The sequence below is a fragment of the Larus michahellis genome, unplaced genomic scaffold (genome assembly GCF_964199755.1).
Source record: "Larus michahellis unplaced genomic scaffold, bLarMic1.1 SCAFFOLD_115, whole genome shotgun sequence".
In the NCBI taxonomy this organism is placed as follows: Eukaryota; Metazoa; Chordata; class Aves; order Charadriiformes; family Laridae; genus Larus; species Larus michahellis.
Genome location: NW_027435902.1, coordinates 484,075 through 505,516, shown reverse-complemented (window position 1 = coordinate 505,516; position 21,442 = coordinate 484,075). Strand labels below are relative to the sequence as shown.

General features: G+C 44.4%; 1 protein-coding gene across 1 annotated transcript; it reads left to right on the top strand.

Annotated features, from left to right (window-relative positions):
• The first annotated feature begins 1,458 nt into the window (after positions 1 to 1,458).
• On the top strand, positions 1,459 to 20,664 carry LOC141736762 (E3 ubiquitin-protein ligase RBBP6-like). The gene is given in 12 exon segments (XM_074571332.1): positions 1,459 to 1,624; positions 4,153 to 4,238; positions 9,688 to 9,821; positions 10,716 to 10,870; positions 11,605 to 11,708; positions 12,153 to 12,398; positions 13,202 to 13,365; positions 16,271 to 16,636; positions 16,956 to 17,014; positions 17,017 to 17,053; positions 18,469 to 19,104; positions 20,232 to 20,664. Coding segments are annotated over 12 exon segments (2,586 nt in total).
• Positions 20,665 to 21,442: the final 778 nt, after the last annotated feature.

Below are 21,442 nucleotides of genomic sequence, written 5' to 3'. Positions count from 1 at the left end.
TGTCAGTGAGAGTCCTGTGACAGGGCCAGCAGGGCCATCAGCCTGCAGCTGTGCAGCGGTTGTAACTACCGCTGAAACGGTTGTAGAGGGGGATGCTGTGCTGTGGGTTTGGCTTGGGGTTCTTTTTTTAACTATTTTGTTGGGGTGCAACTATTTCTTTGCACTCAGGTGAGGGGATTGGCGCTGATCTTCTCTTTCTGGAGCGCGTCCTGGCGTCCTTTGTCACCCAGAGCTTCCCCCTCTGTTCTGTTCCTGACGAGGAGCCATGGCCGCAATGGGGAACGACTCCTGTGAGTAACGACTTCACCAGCAGACTTGGGCTTTTGTGAATCCCCAAAGGCAAGGGATGTGGCTGGTGCTCCATCCCTGACTGTTGATTTGCTGACAATCTAGGGGCAATTGTGGGGCGTTTCCTGCCAGCAGCCGGACTTACCCAGGTGTTTTCAATTAGACACGGGAAAAGGTTTTTATCCCTCCTGTGCCATTATGTACAGGACCTTGAAAGATGTTGTTTCTCATAGAAAGATCTCACCTCAGTAGGGTTACCTTTGGGGCTAGATCACTTGATCTGGTAATGCACTGCAAGACTCTAGCGGGCAAGGAAGGTAGGCCGAGGCACAGAAATCCGAGCGTGGGTTTGTTGGACTGCTGGCAAATTGAGCGGGGGAACAGACTGTTTTCCAAACAGTCAATTTCCATGGCAGTCCTGTACAGAACTCGACTTTTAAAATAGGCTTTTGTGCACCACTAGGGTCTCATCACTTCTCAAATGTCAGTTTAACATGATAGGGCTGCTGGTTAAGGACTCGTCTGCTGCGACATGGCTCAGGACCACACCAGGGCCAGCAGCGCTGCTTTCTGCATCCCGTGGGGGCGCTGGGCAGAGGGACGGGTTGGCAGGTCCCGGCACGAGGTACGTGTGTGGGACGTCAGGGTGACTGTCGCCTGGTTTTTCCCAGCAAAGCCCCAGCCGGTGCCAGCCCCGAGCTGCGGGGCTGTGCTCTCCGCACCCAGTTCATGGAATAAATTTGTTGTGTTTCATCAGATACTGGTTTTGTCTGCTGCCAGAGAGGGAGGGGAGGCCGAGCCAGGGCCACGGGGGCCGCTCCCCCTCGCCCACCCTCCGCCTGGGCTGCCGGGAGGAGCCGGGCTGGCCCCGCCGCCACAGCCCAGCGCCATTGCTGACAGCCACAGGCTGGAGACCTTGTGGGGCTGGGAGGCGGGGCCTTCCTGAGGCCTCCCCCAGCCGAGTCTGCCTGAGGCTGCAGGGCCTGGCCATGGCAGAGCGCCACAGCCTCTGAGCACTGCCGGCCCGCTCGCCCTCAGCCTGCGCTGCTGGCCCCGGCCCCTCAGTGGGCCCTGCCCCACGCCGCCGTCGGCCCTGACGCGGTGTGGAGGCCGTGACGCCATCTGCTGTGGTAGATGCCATTGCGTAGCAGGCACCGCCTGGCCCCGACCATGTCTTCTGTCCATTATAATTTCTCCTCTAAGCTGAAGTACGATATAGTCACCTTCGACGGCCTCCATATCTCCCTCCGCGACCTCAAGTGCCGGATCATGGGCCGTGAGAAGCTGAAGGCGGCCAACAGTGACCTGCAGATCAGCAACGCCCAGACCGACGAAGGTGCGTGGGGGCGCGGGGCCTCAGGGCAGTGAGGAAAAAGCATGTGCTTCACTAGGTTCCCTTAAACGTGGGGTTGCCGAAAGGGGCTTTGCCTAAAGGGCCGAAAGAGGCTAACTTTCCTGCTTCAAAGAGCATCAGTCGTGTGTGGCAGTGACACGATCCTCCTCTAGGTACGTTGTGTTGCACTTTGACCTTTGTAAAATGAGTGTAATCTTTTAAACTTGGTACACTGGTGGCACAGATACTTAGTGAAGGTAAGGGTGTTTTCCATGCAAAAACACCAAAATACCCCAGTGGTTTTCAGAGCACAGCTAGAGAATACGTTTTGGTGTAATATGTATGAATGCCAACTTTTTTGGTTGATATGCATAACCGTTATTTCCAGTTGTTATTCGTCAGATGTAGATGCTTAAAGTCACCTTCAGAAAAAAAAGGGAAAAAAAAAACAGACCGGGATTTTCTGCCTCAGTGGGATGTTTGGAATTCCTATATGTGGACATACAGTATTGCATTTTATACCTTTGTCTGTGCAGCAGTCCTGAAAAAATGTTGAAATGCTCTTGGAAAGAACAAAGCGAAGCTTGAGTGAAGATGGCCTCCTTGTTCAGATTTTTCTGCGTACTCCAAGCTCTTACAGTTCAGTAACTGCTACTTTTCACAATGGAAATCTAGTAATAGAAGCAAAGCTAGTATGAGGTAAAAGTAAAAAGGATTTTAAAGCTCAGTGGAAAAATATGAGATGATGCTTTTAGAGATGCCGGGAAGGCAAAGGGATGGTTGGGACCTATTTTACAGAGGGGGTGGGGGGATGTCCTCTTCCACGCTTACTCTAGAGGCGTGTTCTGTGAGGGCAGAATTCCCTTCAAAAAGCCCATACTCAGGAATAGCGCATTTAAACTTGCCTCCTTTTAATTTGATCTGAATTTCTTATCATAGATGTTCTCACAATACCGTGGTAGAACAGTAAACTCCAGAACTCAGGTTTCTTGAGTACTCTTTCCTGCCCTGTAACATTCTGTCTCAAACCCCTTGGAGAATGTGCTATTCTGCTTATCAGGCAAAAGACAAAAAAGTATAAAACCAAAAATGGGACTCTGAACGCTCTTGGGTGATTAGTTTTAAGGAAGAAGAGTGCTCTTCTAAGACTGTCTTTGCAGCTCAGAACTTGCTCGAGTTCAGTGTTACAGCACGCACTTGACGGTTTTAGTAATGCTGTGATGCGATGTCTTCAAAACAAACTCCCGCTAACTCCAAAGGAAGTCATGCCCATAGGAAGAATATACTGAAATACGATGCATAAATTGTGAACTATTCCTATTTTGGGTCTGATCCCTGAGCAAAATCTCCCTGACAGAGCTTGGCTTGCTATCCGGTATCTTTGGTTTTCAGACCATCGTTCTGCAAAGGTAAGGGCTTTTAACCTTTGAAACTGTAGGCAGATTACGGGGAATGGCTGCTGGTAGTGCTTTAAAACAGTTAGTCATATCCAGCTGGTGTAAGTACAATAGACAACCATTCTCATGGGAAGGGCTTTGCATTTTAAGCTTGCTCAGTCCAAGTGTCTCAGGTAGTAAGGGCAGGTTTTTTTGGGTCGTATGTAAAAGGTCAGAAGGCTTTCCTCCGTTTCAAAAGACTGACATGGTGTAAGCCAAGGCAAAGCATGGGTAGCGTCAGGCACACACTGTTTTCTAAAGGCTTTTAGAGGCTGTCTTCGTATGTAGTTTTGTTTGAGTCTCTCTGCTCTGCAAGAAGGGAATTGAAAGAGTTCCCGTCCCTTCACGTTTAATTCAAAGGAGATGATTAGCTTCAGAGGGGAGATACCACTTTAGTTTGAGCCAATTCTGCCCTACTTGTGAAAGCAAGCTCAAAAGAGGCCAAAAGTTCTGTGATACAAATTCTGGCACTGCCAGTTTGGGTTCCATTCAAATGTAAAGCACTGAGAGGCCGAGAAGTGTGGTTGTTGGTGGAAGGTGCTCCAAGAAATAGACAGAGATGGCAGGGTCTCTTCTGCGTTCCATCAGTCTTGAGCACTGGTGGCATTAGGTGAATCGTTTGAGTTAACAGCTAGGGAAGCAATGGCGTTTTCATGCTTTAGCTCGGTGCCTGTTTTGTTGCAGGGCAAGCTAGACAGACTTTAGACTCTGGTTTATGCAGGTGAGACTTTGCTGTGGGTTGTTCTGCTCCGGAGATCTGTTGGCTTTGTAGCCTAACAGAAGCAAAAGCAACTTGAGTTAGATCAGGACAGAACCTCATGCATTAGCAGACTCTCTTTTAGTGACCATTGAGACCGTTTTGCTTTTTAAAAAAGGAGACAAATTTTGTTGTCTGTGTTTGGTTCTCAAACCTGAAGATTTCTTGCAATGTACTGTTAGTGTGTTGAGACGATAAAAGTGCGATGTGACATACAAAAGTTTGCTTTTCTATCTGTCAAGGGATTCTCTGAAGTGCTGTGTAATTACGTATTAATCCTTAATCCTTAATCCTTATGAATGGACTAGGGTTTTTTCCTGTGTTTCTCTTGTTTTCAGAATACACAGATGACAATGCCCTGATTCCTAAGAACTCATCGGTGATTGTCAGAAGAATCCCTGTTGGAGGAGTTAAAGCTACCAGCAAAACCTCTGTTAGGTAAGTATCCATAAACCATTGTATTCTTTCTAAGGGGTTTTGGTGTGATAGCTTTTTAAATTTATATTAGTTAACAGGGGCTTTCAGCTTGTATCTTTCTTGTTAAAGCTGCTGTTAATTTTTGTTGTCATGGGCTAGATTTTAATGTGTCTGCCCCAAAGCAGGCTGACATTTTTAGTGCTGTTGGGACATGGGGTTCACACTCCACCAATTGTAACTTTTCAGATGCCTCTACTGGGTTTGTTCATGGGGCTGATTGTTCTGAGACCCATGGTCTCTACATGGATCTCCATACGGAGAAATTCCTTATTATATGTGTTTGCTTTTATTGCTTTTATAGTACAGGCAGATACACATTGTAGTGTCATCTTAGGATTTGTTCCCATCTCAGAAGAGCCTGCGTCTCAGTGTTTGACTATTTCTTGCATTTGGGCTGGAGGGTATTCTTACGGCCCAAATCTGGGTTTTTTGCGTACTAGCTATAGAGGAAAGACCCAGGGTTGCCAGCTGGCGAGCAATGCAAACAAGAAGTTTCATTCATAAAGGATTCCTAGTAGTTTCCTAAAGACAATGTCCGTTTAAGGCCAGAGAAAAAGAACAGTGTCCTAAAGCCTTTTGTGTGAGTACGATGAAGGAATAGTTAATCCTTTCCAAACTTGGAACTCAGTAAGCAGTTGAGCAGGTTACCAAATGTTACTGGTTATCTTTCTAAGTCTGTTTTTACCCTAAGCCGATGTCTGTGCTCCAGGTTTTAATTCTGTATTCCTAAGATTTACGGAGGACAGAGAATCGGGTGTATTGATTAAAATTACAGATGCTGAAATGCACTCCCGACTACAGGATTATTGCTGTCATTTCTGCATTCATACAGACCCGTTCTATGTCAGCTACATAAGCGTTGTTTGAATGGTCATATTTTCCGGCCTTCTTAAAGATATGCCTCTCCCCCACAATTAAAAGATGTTATTAAATTGTGGTTTTGCCATGTCTTTCTAGTGTCGGTTCTCAACAGAGTAGAGTGATGAGTTACAGCGTGTCTCGCACCAACAGTACAGCAGCATCCTGGTACTCATGAAGTGTCTGCAAGCAAAACCCCCTGAATTTACGTGGCTCTGCATGTCAGCTTTGGGCATGTTACTCCCGTAGTTGTTGCAGTGCTTTCAGGTACTCCCTAGTAATTCTGGAGGCCACAGAGTTGTGCTTCTAAACACTGGGGGTTAATTAAAATGTGTATGCTTAGTGCTGCGTTGTCAGTGCATCCTCCGTTTCTGATTGGACGGCACCCTCTCCTGGTATTGTAATGCTGCCCCACAATGAGAGGATAGATGCTGCTAGCTTCAAAGATCAGGTAAAGACGCAAAGATCTCGCGTCTTCCCTGGTGTGTCTGTGTCACGTTTCTGAGTAGCATCTCACCATCCGCTAGCACAGATGTCTCCAAGAAAAGGAAAAATCCTGGAGTGGGAGGGAAGCCTCAGTGTTAGCTAGAACTACTTAAAGTAAATGAAAGACGAAGCAGAAACGTTCCCTTCTAGTTTGCTCTGCCTGGACCTGATTTGGGTTGTGGGTAGCCGTGGGGAGGGTGGAAGCCTTGCATCGCTCTTTACAAATCCTCTCTCTCGCTCCCTGTAAAAGCACTGCAGCCTTGGGTGCTTCTGGTGTTGGAGACACAATTAACTTTATTCTTAAAGCTAACTCACTCTTGGTGCAAAGCGTGGGCTTTTTGTTTCGGTTTGGTTTTTTAAATACCTGTATTTCTGCATGTATTTCAAAGACGAACCTGGATCTTAGTGTGGGAGGAAGAAATCACCAAAAAGCTTGCCAATCACTGTTGAACAGTGAAGCAGCAAAATTAAAATTAGTCATGATTTTTCTGAACAGGATGCACAAAAGGTTTTACTTTCAGTATTTCTTCCTTGTCTCGCTCTTGTATTAGCTGTCATTCTATATGTCCAAATTTGCGCTGCTGTCCTACTGTTACTACAGCCAAAGCAAGAAAGTGCCTCCGTTTTGGTTTAGTATTCCTGTTTCGGTAACTGCGAGGATTTCTAGTTAGGGCTTGTCCTTAAAGGCTGCTGTAACGCAGCGCCAGGCCCATTGTTTTAGTACCGTCAGGCACAACCGTGATCCTTCCTGGCTGAATGTTTAGTTCAGCCAAGCAATCGGATTTTAGGAAACCGCTGTAATTTACACGTAACGTTCCAGCCGCGAGACTAGCCTTTTCCAGCATGAAGCTGTTGGCCCAAATCTGGGTGTGCGAAGAGCTGAGCCACACATGGAGTGGAGACGGGTGTTTATTTCGTGTCTGCGCAGAGGTGGGGGCTGGGGGGAGCTCCACAAAGCTAGCACACCTTCTCTTACACGTTTTAAGCTTTCATATTTTACAAAAAGCGACTCATTGGCAGACTAGACTAATTTCTCTCACTTCCCAACCTGATTTGGGTAGTATGGCTTGTGGTCTAATAAAATACAAGAAATCAGTTTCCTCAGTGTCTGCTCTGTCCTGGTAAACACCTTTATTTCAATAATTGGAGCAGTAAATTTTTTTCTAGACTAGGTGGTGTGTTACTTTTATGGCTGATGTTTTGGACTGGTGTTTTTATTTGGGTTTCGTGGGGTATGGTGAGTTTGGCATTTTTAAACGTAGTGACAGGAGAGGCAGAGTTCACGTTTCGGGGCTGATATGCCGGTGCTTTATTTTGAGAGGCACCTGCTGTCTTCACCAAAGTGTAACCGTGTGCATTTATAAATGATGAGACATGAACCGATTAATTTTCAAACTACACTGAAGATAAGTTTCCTGTAGTGCTGCTTCCTTCTTGAGTAAACTTGAATTTATTTTCTGAATGCTCTTTAGCTGAAAATTGACAGCTTCCTTACCCCTTTGACTTTTAAGCAGTCGTGAGCATTTGAGAAGGGTCCCTCTCTGAGATATTCTGGAGCAGTAAGCTGATCTCAAACGGGTTTGGTAATTGTAGTTTCTTCTCATTAACCTCATTAACCACACTCTTAAGCTGTCGTAGGTCTGGGCTTTGCTTTGAACAAATACAAGTTCCAGTGGGTTGGAAATGCCGCTTTCAGTGACAGTCAGAGGCTATAGTGCAGGCTTTGGGACTACAGTAGAGGTTAGCTATTGCCGTGTTTGGATTGTAGAACTCGACTGTGTGTTTCTTTTCTTGTGAACAGATTGGTGACTCTCCTGCATCTATTTCTGTGGCCCAGCTTACTAAGGTATATGAATATTCTCGTCAAATACTTAAAAAATAAAAAAGCATTTTCTTTGTACTTTTAAATCTTATACTGTCATCTGTATCTGGCTAGCACTTGTAATTTGAACAAGACTTTAATAAAATTTCTACTAATTTAAAGTATTTACTTTAACTTTAAAATGTGTGTATATTTTGATACCATCCTGTAAAGAGTAGTTCCCATTTTGGAAGATAAAAGCAGATACCTTATCAGCCTCAAGGTGATGTTGTAGTATTGGTCTTCTTCAGGACCCAGAGGAGCAGCACTTTAGCTGTCTACCATTTTTGATAAGTTTTGTTAATTTTGCGTTGGAAACAAACACAATTTTTACGGAAGACTTGATTTGTCTGTAAGCTGTGGACATTTAAGGGGGATTTTGAACAGCCAAAATAGAAGCGTTTCTGTAACGTGGACAATTGCATCCCTATTTTTGAATTTCTAGTGATGGTAGTCACAGAACCATTCTTTGAATGCTGCACAATTTCATAAATTGTGGTATATGTGCAGTGGAGAACGCAGTCTAATTTGTTTGAACGCAAACTGTGAATTGTGAAAATGTGCCCAGTTGTTTCTAAGATTATACCAATGTGTCTGTGTGGCACAATAGCAGATGTGTCCCTCTGAAACTGTTGTAATGCCATGTTTGGCTATGGAATCGCTTGCATTTTTGGCTCAATAACGTGTGACTTTGGCCGGGAGAGCACTAGTGATGGCCCTTGGTGCACAGACGTAGTGCTGTGCAATGAAATTACTCGTCTTGAAAGAGCACAAAGATTAGAGGAGGCAGGGCCTAATGCAGAGGAGACAGTTCTTTCTTCTGAAAATAAAGGCCGGAATTCATTTCCAAGAAGGAGAGATCTCTTCCTGCTGGTAACGTCTTCCCTCTCTCACTGCAGAAATTCAATTGTGTACAATTGAGAAAAAAAAATAGTTTGGAAAGCAGCCAACAAAAGAAATTGGTCTCTGTTAGTGCTGTCCTTAAACGTGTCCTTGTTTCTGTAAACTCCTGTGAAGTTTTGCTCGAAAAAGTGAAAAACCGTCCAAGCGGTGTACACATTTAAGCTTTTGAGAGAATTTAACTATTTCAGAAAAATGCAGGAACATACCATAAAGCAGGTCAAAGCCGTTACTTACTCTAACCTCTTCGGTGCAGGCTGGCTTAGCATGGAGGCAAGGTGTTCAGAGTTCTCTGTTTTTTTATTACTGTGCATTAAACGCCATAATTGAATGTTGGTGTATTGCCAGTAATGTTTTGTGGGTTTTGGACGTGTTTTGTAAACCGTTTGGGTTCAAACAAATTAGTCAATTATCTCTAAAGTTTTCTGGAAATGTAAATGGCAGTGATTTCATAGATGTCGATCTGGATTATGTTACTGTTGAGCAAAAGCTGTGTATGTGAAACAGGCATTTAAGAAAATGTTGAAACTAGTTGGCTGCTTTTGTGCATGAATGCCATTAAAACCAAAACCACGAGTGGCTGATCTGACCGATAGGTGCTTGAAGGTCCAGATCACTGAGAGTCACTCCCTTAGACCCTGCTCGTATCTGGACTAGTGTGTAATTTGAACATTTGAACTAATACGTCTCTACTAATCAGATGGCTTCAATAATTTGAAAATCTGATTCTGCATAAGGTCGATATGACAATCTGTGTGAGCTTAACTGTGTTTCTAATGTGCCTGTCAAATAATTCCCTGACGTCATCTGTTGAATATTTGCATGTTTTAATTACACAAGCCTCTGGTTGCGTATTCATGCCATTTAACGTTAGTCACTGAACGTATGTGCGTGAGGCATGAACTCGGCCTTCCTACAGAGATGGTGAATCTAAGTTTCCCTAGTGACTGGCTCAGAGCCCTGAATTGAGATCTCCCTCTGAACTGTGCTTTGGAGGAGGAGCGGATTTGTGTCTCTTCTCGGAGTGGATGGTGAGCTAAGGGATATTTCACCCTTAAGGAACCTGAAGTTAAGGCAAAGGATGTCAGATGAGTTCAAACCACTGCTCAAGCCTTTGGAACATCCTGGCTATCTTCATTTAGGAACATAAGTATTTGAGTCAAGCAACCCTTCTGCTGGGTAAAAGGAGAGGATGAAAGGCTTTTGCCGCTTAACAGAATCACGGACAGATCACTTTAAGTGTGGGTCTTGAGATGAGACGTGCCTGCATTTCTTTTCTTAGCAGGACAAAAGTTTGGAGTCTGTTCCCAGAATTCAAAAGAGCACAGGAATTCCAAGGAGTTTCACGATGGAGGTGAAAGATCCCAAAACAAAGGGTGCTATGCTGACAAACACTGGAAAATACGCCATACCAACTATTAATGCGTAAGTATGGAATTAATTGGACTGACCAAAAACCGAAGGAGAGAAACCACGAGTGAATGTCTGAGTGGCAATGCAGCCGAGTTGGCCGGCATCTGTAATTGCAGGGGAGGAAGCATTGTCACCGTATCTTAACCTGAAAATCTGCCATACTTTCTAATATGAAAACAGGGTGGTCCTACTGTTCGTGCCCCTGGAAGTTGGTTAAACGTGTGGTAGGCTGAGAATCTATTTCTGCAAAACATTTCCGTAGTGTTTACACTTGGAGTCATTCTATCAGAAAGCTCGTTTTGCATCTGTTTTTTGTTTCAAAGGCTTCTTGCAAAATTTATCAAATTGGACTATTGGGCTGAGATTTCCTTCCCCTCTGCCTTTTATCAAATCTCACGTGTGAAACAGACTGAAGTTTTCCTGTTGCTCCAAACTAAAAATGCTACCGTGTGCTGACAAGAGTGGTTCTCTTAAAAAGGAATCGGTAGCACTTCTGTTTTTCTGTCACGGATCTCCTTTGGTAGAAGCTGGAACATAGACTTCGTTCACTTATAAAATGCAATTACTCGAAGGCTAACTCTATCCTGAGCCTGCAATTTATATTTACCCTCTGGCAAAGGAGGGCTGGGATTCATTTCCCCTGATTTCTAGCCGTCAAAAAATGATTTTTCTAAGTCTGAGCTAATTTCTTAGTTGATCCAATGAATGGTAGAGTTCTGCAGAAGGAAAATTGTTCCCCCCTCCCTTCTCTGGCAGTTGAAACTAAATGCCTGTGTTTTAGAAGGCTAATGCGGAGTGAGAATAATTCCATCCGTTATCTTCCTTTGATAAAATTAAAAGCTTGGAACAGTTTTCATATCCACATCTTTAACTTTTTTCTTTTTCCTTCCCCACCCCACCCTCCAGGGAAGCTTCTGCTAGAGGAAAGAAGGAAAAGCCGCCCTTTTTACCCTCATCCTCTGATGATCCGATTCCGGATGAGTTGCTGTGTCCCATTTGTAGAGATACGATAACCGATGCAGTTGTTATTGCCTGCTGCGGAAACAGTTTTTGTGGCGAATGTAAGTGTTACTCCCCTGATTGTTGATTCAAAACCTGATCTTCTGAAAGCAGAAATAGGAGAGAACTGAATGATTGTGTTACCACTTCTATTTACTACTTAAGTATCCCCTGAGTAGGAAAAGAATTTTCTCACATAAAGGAAAGAAAAATAAGGCAGAAAGCTTTTTTTGCTTTTTATGCACGTAGTTAAATCCTCTTTACACGCGGAGGGATGATTATGAGAAGAGTGCGTAATTGTGCAGGTGATTACAGGATTAGATAGGGAATGCATTTAGTGTCTTTCTCTCACACAAAATTATGTGGCCAACTCTGGTGACTTGCTGTGGTCTGCAACAAGCGGATAGTTAGGCATTTAATCCACGTTCTTCTCCACAGGAGAGTTGGTTAAAGCCGGCAGAACTCAACCCTACTATCGTTTTTTTGAGATGAGTTTTTTTCAAGAACCTTGAGGTTGGTGACTTGTCACCATAGAGCCTGGAAAAAAAGAGGAGTTGAACCATCAAGACGCAGCCTACCCTACATCTTCAAGTGTTCAATAGTGAAGTACCAAAACTGCGTAGCTATTTACTGCATACTAGGAATTTTTTGCACTCTTGAATGTTTATAGCTTGATGCTCTCAGGGCAAGAGCAGATTCACCCATTAAGCATATACGTCTTTTTATAAATGATTAGAACCCTCAACATTTCCTTAGTTTGGCTAAAAGCTATTTTGATGATTCTAATGGTTCGCAGGTATTAGAACAGCATTACTGGAATCAGAGGAACATACGTGCCCAGCATGTCATCAGGCAGATGTTTCTCCTGATGCTTTAGTTGCCAACAAGTGCCTACGCCAGGTAATGTGATGACTTTGATGTAAACTGTTTGCATGAAAAGTCTACTTGTAAAAAGCTGAAAGGGAAGAAAATAGTACTTTACATCTCCTTAAGAAAGGCTAAATTGAATAAGGCTAAATTTACTTTTCAAATGCTTCATCTGTTATTAGAGAAGCTTACACCTTTAGAGACAGTCTGGCAAATTCGGGTCACACTTTGTTTAACGTGATTGCCTCCCTTTCCAATTTGATGTTAACACAGAATTACTTTAAGTGCAGATACTCTGAGGTGCCAATCGTTACTGACACTGTTTAACGTCCCGTGTTTGTGTATCCGCACGTTGATTTATTTCAGGGTTGGTGGCATTTCCAGGAATACACCAGTAATTTTACTCTGTGGAGGTTTTTGTTCGCCTATCTACTGACATTTCGTAGTACGTTTTTGTAAATGTTTTTCTGCCTCTAGGCTGTGAACAACTTCAAAAGTGGAACTGGCTACAGAAAGCGGATTCAGCAGCAACAGCAGCGGCAGCCGCCACCACCTTCACCACCACTCGTGAGACAAGCAATAACCCGCAACCTGCAGCCTCTGCTCCGGCCAAAAATGTCCAGACAGCAGGCGCCACTAATGATTTCGTTAGCTTCTCTGGCTTCTCCTTCTGCTTTGACATCGTTGGCCCCTGGTCTGTCACCTGCAGCAGCCTGGCTGCCAGTAAGTCCCTCTTCTGTCATTGTCCCTGATCTCCCTCCAGCAGTGCCCCTACCTCTCCGTGCTGAAAAGCCAGATAGACCTTCTCGGTAAGTAAAGCTATAGAGCAACATGAATATGAAACGCTGAAGTTAGATTCTTCTTCTTGTGCTCCTCTGCTAGCGAGTGACGTTTAGTGATATTCATTAGTGACATCAGTGACAGTTCCAGCTATTTTTTTTTACTTTGAATGAAGACACTTTGATAAGTTGGAAGTACACCTCATGCAAGAAGCTTCCGAGAAGTATTTGTTGTTTGGTTCCCCTATCAGTCATTCAGTCCAGGTTTACCCCGAGAGAGGAACCTTTCTTCCCCAGGAGCCCTCTGATTTGAAGTGGCTAGGAATTCCTAAAGTAACCATTCGGTTATGCCAGACCTTCTTGAGTGCGTTCATTTCTGTGTAGTACTGAGGATCTCATGTTCTCATGAAAAGTGTAAAACCAGCTGGAGGTAACATTGATCAGGTGTTTTCATGTTACTTTTTCCTACAGTATTTCTGCCATCAATGGGACGATAAGTCAGAGCCATCCTCAGTAGTCACAGGGTAGTCAGTGATGCATGCAGATTGGATAACAAACATTGAAACACTACATTTGAAGTATTTACAAACATGACAGTCTAACTTTGCAACCCAGTGAATTAATATGAAAACACGTGAAAAATCTGAACTCAAGTTTAGGGTTTATCTTCTTTCAGCTCGATGCCTTGAATGCAAACAGCCACTCTGTCCAGAAGGCTGTCAGGCTCCGCCGTACCGTTGAATACAGGGGCTCACAATTCAAAAGAACCTCTCAGGCAGCCTCCGAACTAGAACACAGCCGATTCCTAATAGAATTTCCGTTCTTGCATCATCCAAAACTGAGGTTCAGCATGTGGGTTATACGTACTCTAATCCTCCCATGTGCAGCCAGCTTAACAAATTCTGTTTCCAGTGAGCTGTCTCTTTGAATGCCAGTATTCCACGTAGACTTCTCTTCAGGGCTTCATGTGGAATCGCCCAACTTCCAGTTGGTAGATCTGGTGAAGATTACTTTTTCTTTATTTGTTTCCATTTACAGTAGTCAGCCTTTTCTCACCTTGGACTTTATATTTCCAGTAGCACATCAAAACACTGTTTGAATAACAAAAATTCATGTTTTTTGTAGCGGTGCTGATACTGTTATACCTCCTGGTGCTCTGGTGACTGCTGCTGAGCTTTCTAGATCTTCCTCTCTGTCAGTCAGCAGTTTGTTGGAAGAGAAGGTAAATTTTATTTCAACATATGCAGTGAGTCCTGTATTTTAGTAGAGCTCCAAACATTTTCCAACTGTTTGCGTTTATTCACAAGGGCTGTCAGATTCCTGTACTAAGACAACCAGCATTACCAAGTCTTCTGGGCCCCCAAGGGCAATCAATGCCCACGACTGGTAAGTAACTAAAACTTTAGAATTTCTTTTCAGAAATTATCATCAGATAAAGTGAACGGGATTTTTTTCTGTTTCCTCTCCCCACTCTGAAAGGTCATCCAACGAGAGCCAGTACACCTCGCTCGGCGGGTGGCAGACCAGGCTGGGACCTGTAAGTGTTCTGCAGAAATTCAGTATATTACTGCTCGTAACCTGTTAAATGAGGCCGTAGCACGTAACTTAGATAACAGCTGATTTATAATGAGGTAAGTGTGCCCAGATAGCTGTGGAGAATACAAGTGGTAATCGGGAGACCTTATTGTGGCCTTCCAGTACCTGCAGGGGGCCTACAGGGAAGCTGGGGAGGGGCTGTTTGCAAGGGCATGTAGCGATGAGGGGCAATGGTTTAAACTAGAGCAGAGCGGGTTTAGATTAGACATGAGGAAGAAGTTCTTTACAGCGAGGGTGGTGAGACACTGGCCCAGGTTGCCCAGAGAGGTGGTGGAGGCCCCATGCCTGGAGACATTCAAGGCCAGGCTGGATGAGGCTCTGAGCAACGTGATCCAGTTGAAGATGTCCCTGCTGACTGCAGGGGGGTTGCACTAGATGGCCTTTAGAGGTCCCTTCCAACCCAACACATTCTATGATTCTGTGATTCCCATTAGTTTTGAAATGGTTTGATTTTAATTGTCTTTGACAAAGGGCATATGTGATGGCACGAAGATGATTTAAAGTAAAACTCCAGTACACGATTGAAAAGAGGACTCTGAAAAATTAACACTTTTTGAGGAAACCGTAAGTACATCTAAAAATGAAACACAATTGAAGAATCAGGCGGAAAGATGCCCTCTTGATTACTGGCTGAATCGGGCTGAAGAAATTGATTTCCCCATAGAATTCGGCCTCCAGCATTCTTTTTTTAACAACCTAGTTGATACGGATTGAGCAAATTATTGGAAAAATCAACGTTCTTATATGATGACAATTTTGAATTCCTTCCATTTAGTCATCTCAAATAGCCAAGCTGCTTTCTCTCAGTTGGAGAGAGAGAGAAGAGTCTGTTTGATCTATTACTGCCGTGTCAAGTGAGTCCTCCCTTTTGGTATATATTTGTTCTAGACAGATTGTAAGGGTGCATTGTTTTTATAAAATCTTGAGGAAAAATGAAAACAAAAGCCAGGGTCCATGCCACAGATTATCTAAAAATCTCAAATTCAGTAAGCAAGAAAATAACAATTCGGGGGTGAGAACAGGCCAAATACATCATCATGAGTCCACAACATAGGAAGCGTACGTGGAAGAAGTCCAAAGACGTTTGAGAGAAGATTAGTTATTATTTGTGCAGTACTTTGAAGGTCAGAAGTGTGAAGTACGAAGTGTATCAAGGATTGGTAGAGGAGCGATGGGCACTTTGCACGTGGGAGTCTCTCCTAAGCAGGGGCAGCCTCCATCCACAGTCGCAAAGCTGCCCGGCAGAAAAGGACCTGGGAGTGTTAGTGGACAGCCAGCTTAACATGAGCCAGCAGTGTGCCCAGGTGGCCAAGAAGGCCAATAGCATCCTGGCTTGTATCAGGAATAGCGTGGCCAGCAGGAGTAGGGAAGTCATCGTGCCTCTGTACTCGGCACTGGTGAGGCCTCACCTCGAGTGCTGTGTTCAGTTTTGGGCCCCTCACTACAGGAAAGACATTGAAGTGCTGGAGCGTGTCCAGAGGAGAGCCACCAAGCTGGTGAGGGGTCTGGAGAACAAGTCCTACGAGGAGAGGCTGAGGGAGCTGGGCATATTTAGTTTGGAGAAGAGGAGGCTGAGGGGAGACCTCATTGCCCTCTACAACTACCTGAAAGGAAACTGTAGAGAGGCAGGGGTTGGCCTCTTCTCCCAAGGGAATAACGACAGGACCAGAGGAAATGGTATGAAGCTGCAGCAAGGGAGATTTAGATTAGATATTAGGAAGAATGACTTTACTGAAAGAGTGGTCAGGCACTGGAGCAACCTGCCCAGGGAGGTGGTGGAGTCACCATCCCTAGAGGTATTTAAGAAACGTGTAGACATGGCTCTTCAGGGCATGCTCTAGTGCCCAAGATTATTGTTTGTGGTGGGGTGTTGTGTGTGGGGTTGTGGGTGTGGAGTTTAGTAGGTGGGTGCTTTTTTTTTTTTTTTTTTTTTTTCTGTGGTTGGACTCGATGATCTCAGAGGTCCCTTCCAACCACTAAGGTTCTGTGATTCTGTGATTATGTATAGGGAGAGAAGACTGAGGGAACTGCTGGGGGTGAGGATGTGGGAGGCAAGTGTGAGGATCAAGAAATGAGCGTAGTCTCAAATGGAAGCAGGGAGAAAAATGCTTAGGCTGAGAACACGCAGGCTCGCCACCATGCTCCGGCTTCGTTCGCTTTCCTCTCTGAAATCAGAGCAGAGTGTAACAAACGGTGACACGTGTATTTGGGTTTCTTTAGAAGTTCCAGTCGAGGACGCCTGCGTGGTGAACGTACCCAGAGCACCCAAGCCCCAACGCTACCAGTATCAACAGCAGTCTTCGTGCCAGCGCCTCCGCCTTCCTTGTACCCTCCACCACCCCAAGCACTTCCTCTTCTACTGGGGGCACTACGACCACAGTTACCTCCCCAGTTTCCACCTGGTCAGCCGCCATCTGCCAGCTACACTGACTCCCCTCCAGGATATCCCCCAGCTCCTGCAAACACGTCATCAGCCTGGGTACCAACAGCAGTACCAACGGCGCATTCCGATCCCATCCCAGTGACACAAGCTCCTCCTTTATCTAGGGAGGAGTTTTACAGAGAACACCAGCGACTGGAAGAGGAGTAAGTACTTGGCTCAAGGAAGTTGTGTTTGTTCTTTTTCATTTTTGTATTTTGAGGGTGTACTGGACTGCAGTTACGCTGAAGTGCATCTGACATAAGCAAAAATGACATAGTATTTTTTTCAACAGGCTTTTTTCTTGCAGATGGCAAACGTGCAAAACTAAAAGAAGACAAACGTAATTCTAAAACTGTCCCTTCAACTTACAGGAATTCTAAACTGGTTTTGCTTAAATAGGACATGCACCTTTTGCGCTTGCGTGCAGTATACGTTTTCTCACATTGGGCACGGTTTGTTTCTTGGTGTCGTTTTGTCCTAAAGGTCAAACTCTAATTGTAATAAAGGTCAAACGACTGCTTTTGCTAAGGAGTTGATGGAATACAAAAGGTGCAAAAGGAGCGCAGGCGTTCATTTTCCAGGTAAGTGCTCGACATGTCCATAATGGAGAAGCAGATTGTCTAGAAGAATCAGGAGGAGTTCCGCTCCACCCCTCGGTCATTCGATGGACTGGATGGTTCGAGGCGTTAGCGGTGACAGGAGTTTCATATGTAGCTTACTAGCTCAGATACATGGCAGAGGTTGCAGTTGGCTGACAGTTATAATTTGGCAGTTGTTGTTCAGGAACAAGGGTCTCTTTTAGTGAAGTTTAGCTGCAGTGACATCCCACACCTCCTGACAACCTGAGAGGGCTCGAGACCGAATAGGAGCAGTTGCTGGATTTTCTGCGTCTCCCTGGTCTGATTGCAACCATTACCTCAAAGCACTTTGGAGGAGATACATGAGGGAAATTGTCTTCGTTTCCTCTTTTGTCTGTCTCATGTGGATACACGGAGAGTTTTTAACCTGGATCGCAAACTGGTGGCTTTCGCTAGTATTTTGTTGACACTGTTAAATTTTCCTTAGGAATTAAAAGATCAGGCTTGTTCATAAGGAAATCTAAAATTTGTGAGGGACTTTGAGAGGAGGAATGATGCTGATGAATATATGCGGGATAATGTGAAACGCTTCTTTAAAAAATAAGAAAAGAAAAGCTTGTGAAGAAAAGCCTCAGGGTAGCTGATGGTTTCTGTCCCAAAAGATGACTTGGGCAGGTGTCTGAATAGCTCTTTAGTAGCAATGCGGTCAGTCTCTTTCCTGGAGGAATGGCATTGAGTCGTACTACTAGAGGCTGAGTTTTGAAGCTTTTAGGTATGATTTTTCTTGAAATGTGGTCACAACCCTTGGTCAGAGCTAGAGGCCTGTGCAAAATTTTGCCAGGATGTCCGTCTCGAGGTCCTGTATGTAAGATTGCAGTACGAGCATTTTGCATCCTTGCCAAATAAGCAGCGAGGTTAAATCGACTAAACTGGCATTTTAAAATTAAGCTTTCCTGGCGTCAGGCTAAATCGTGTTTTCTTGATGTTTGATGCTGCACTGTAGCCATAAAGACTTGCACTTTTTGCATCTTGCTGCAACAGAAGTGATTTGCGCTGCACGTGGTTGCTGGGTAGTGAAAAGTGTGTGTGCTCACCTACCAGTATAGGCCAGTATACATCGCCTTACGTCAGTCAATAGCTACGGTAGCTCACGTGGTAGAAGTGAGCGGAAATAGACTTCCCCTTCCGGTATGTTTTTACACTAACAAGGCAGCAGGTGTTCTGTCTTGTAAGCAGAAACTTCTACGTGTTATCAAGTTCTTCAATTCACAGTAGCGTTATGTCAGCAGCTGAAAAAAGCTTTGCCGTAAGCATATGGAGAGGGGGAAAAAAAATAAATCAAATTTGGGAGGAAAAAAAACTGGGGAGAGTGACGGTTTTGAATTAACTACTTTTTTTTTTTGGTGTTATGTTTTAAGGTCCAAGTCTCCCTGTGGTGCTTCATCCTACTCCAGAAGTTCACATACCTACTCCAAGTCAAGATGGGGTTTTTCCCACTCCTGCTCCTGCTCTCGATCATTTAGACGTTCCCATTCTCGTTCCTACTCGCGATCGCCACCCTGTCCAAGAAGAGGCAAAGGGAAGAGTCGTAACTATCGTTCTAGATCAAGGTCCCGTAGTTATCACTGTTCAAAGTCAAGGTCACCCCCATACCCAAGATACTATTCTGATGCAAAACCTGAAAAAAGGAAAAGAAAAGTAGATTAAAAGGTTGATAAAGATCATGAAGCCACCTACATAAAGGCCTCTAAACCAGGAACTGCTGAATCGAAAACATGGCCGAAGGGGAAGACTGAGCCTGATGGTGAAAAAGGAGAGCGACCTCCAGAAGGGGATAAATCTGCTTTTCTTAACAACCCTGCAAAAAAGATTGAACTTAACCAAGAAACTGGCAAAATGATGGTGAGTGGAGAAAATGTGCCACCTGCGAAAGAACCTGCTGAGAAACCTGAGCCGAGCAGCAGCAAAGTTAAACAAAAGAAAGCAAAGGGAGAAGTGAGAAGAAAAGTAACAGCAGCTGATGGATGTAGTTCAGCTCTTGTAAATTACACCAGGTACCTCATCATTTCTTTTCCTATTCTTTCTTTCCTCCTCCCCGCACCCCAAAAATGTCAAATTATTTGTGGTGACTAATGAAAGGAACAGCTAAATCCATGCTACATGAGTGAATAATCTGTGACTTTTCCTGTTAAACGGTCCTTGGGTCAGAATCAAATTTTGTTAAAGAAAACAAACAGTCTGTACTGCGCAGAAAGCTCATGAGGTTAATTCATTGCTGACGTGTTTGACCCTTCCTCTGGGACTTTTTCCCCCTCTTCTTATTCATTACATGGTGACTCTGAGGAGTCCTCCCCATGTCTTCCTTCCCATCCAGCTGACTGCTAAAGGCAAGGATAACAGACACGTCTATACCGTGCAATACTTTGACATTAACAATTGCAGGGTGCTGTAATGATCTGCCTTTGTCAGTGTGACATGAAATCGACCCTTGCAGAAATAGCAGCTTGGTCGCCAATACACTGCACTGATTTTAGCTTTGAGCACAGTGCCACGGCGACACAGCTGCACTGCTTCCAGCTCAGTGCCGACTCTTTTGGCTCTTACCTTGGAGATGAGTCTTCTATATTCCATTGTGCGACACGTGAAAAACACGAAAGTGATCTGGTGTGGGGCTGCTGTTCCTTACAGTCCAGCACCTAAAGAAGCACAACAAAGCAAACTCAAAACATTGAAGACATCGCTGTAGGCTTAAGACAGTGTCTTGATAGTCTAAAAAGTTTCCAAAGCGTAATTTTTTCTAAAGAAGAACATGGGACTTGAGGATAAAATTTGGGTTGTGTGTACCTCTCCGTAATTGCTTGCTTCCACGTTGAAACGGGAACGTGTATCTAATTCATCTACCATTGGTAGAAGTGGGATGTGAAGGAATTAGCAGCTCAGACAGACCCCAATCCGATAATCCTGTGTCTTTGTTAATGAAATGTGGAGTAGGAAGACACTAAATTAATTGATTGCTCCTCATGTTAGCTAGTGGACTCGTTCTGTCTCTTGCCTGTTCCCCTAACTGAACATCCTTTGAAGAAATGCTGCAGACAGAGAATTGAAAGAAAAGCTCTTTTATAAAATGTTACAAAAGATCGTGTATCCCAGCCATTATTGAGGTACGCTTTTTTCCTCTCAGCAGTAGTTCTACGGGAGGAAGTGCCGTTAGAAAGACCGAAGAAGAGCCAGATACAAAAGGAGGCGTCGTTGAGGCAATGGAGGAGCACAGTAATGGTATCCCAGCCCCAGCTGAAGACGTCGTGAAGCTGAAGCCTGAAGCAAGGGGAAGTCACAGTCTAAGCAGTCCCCGTGTTAGCCGCAGCCGCGGTCAAAGCCCTCCTGAGAGTCGGACTCGAAGGCACAGGGGCAGTGCCAGCTCAGCAGCGAATCACGGCAGCAAGAAAAAGAAAAAGAAAAAAGAGAAGCAGCAGCACAAGAAGCACAAGAAACACATTGGAAACGACATGGAATTGGGAAAGAGGCAAAAACACAAGCACAAGAAGAAAACCATGAAGATGAGCAAAGAGAAAGAAAGAGGACCAAAAAGTGAAATCCGTCACTACACAGAATGACAGATAATTTAAAAAGGACTGAATTCCCAAGGGATCTGTACTAATTTTTCCTAAAATGTAAACAAATTTGGGCATTGCAAATAATGACACGGAAAGAGCCTGTGCTGCAGTTCCAATTTTGCTGCTTGATTATTTCATTTTTACATGAGAGCTTTGTAAGAGTGAGTATTTTCTACAGAGTTGTTAGTTGTGACCATGTAACACAAAAGGTTTACTGGGGCATCTTATTTTTAGCCACCGTTAAATAGTTTAGGTGGAGTTTTCTGTACTGTGAAAATTTTCCTAGTTGAAGGTTTGTTTAGTTGCCTGGCAGAAGCAGCTGGTATCAGCTATAAAATACCAGCGGAATGATTTGCAGAGACATTACAGCCCTCTTATGTCACTTTTTGATGAGAATAAAACGTTTTTGGTAAACTGTCCGATGAGAGATTTCCAGTGATAGCCAAACATTAGCAAAGGTCAGTGACTTTTAGCAAAGGTCAGCCTTCTTTGCTTCGGTCTTTACTGCTCAGGCCAGCCCTCAGAAGCCCCAGACTTTGGAAGTGACAGCGAAAGTCTAGACGAAGGAGGACTTCCCCTTGGTTAAGGAGAATTAGGTCAGAGATCAGGGAAGTAAGCTGGATATCCACAAGTCCATGGGTCCTGATGGGATGCACCCGAGAGTGCTGAGGGAGCTGGCGGAAGTTGTTGATTGGCCGCTCTCCATCATCTTTGAAAGGTCCCGGAGAACAGGCGAGGTGCCTGAGGGCTGGAGGAAAGCCAATGTCCCTCCAGTCTT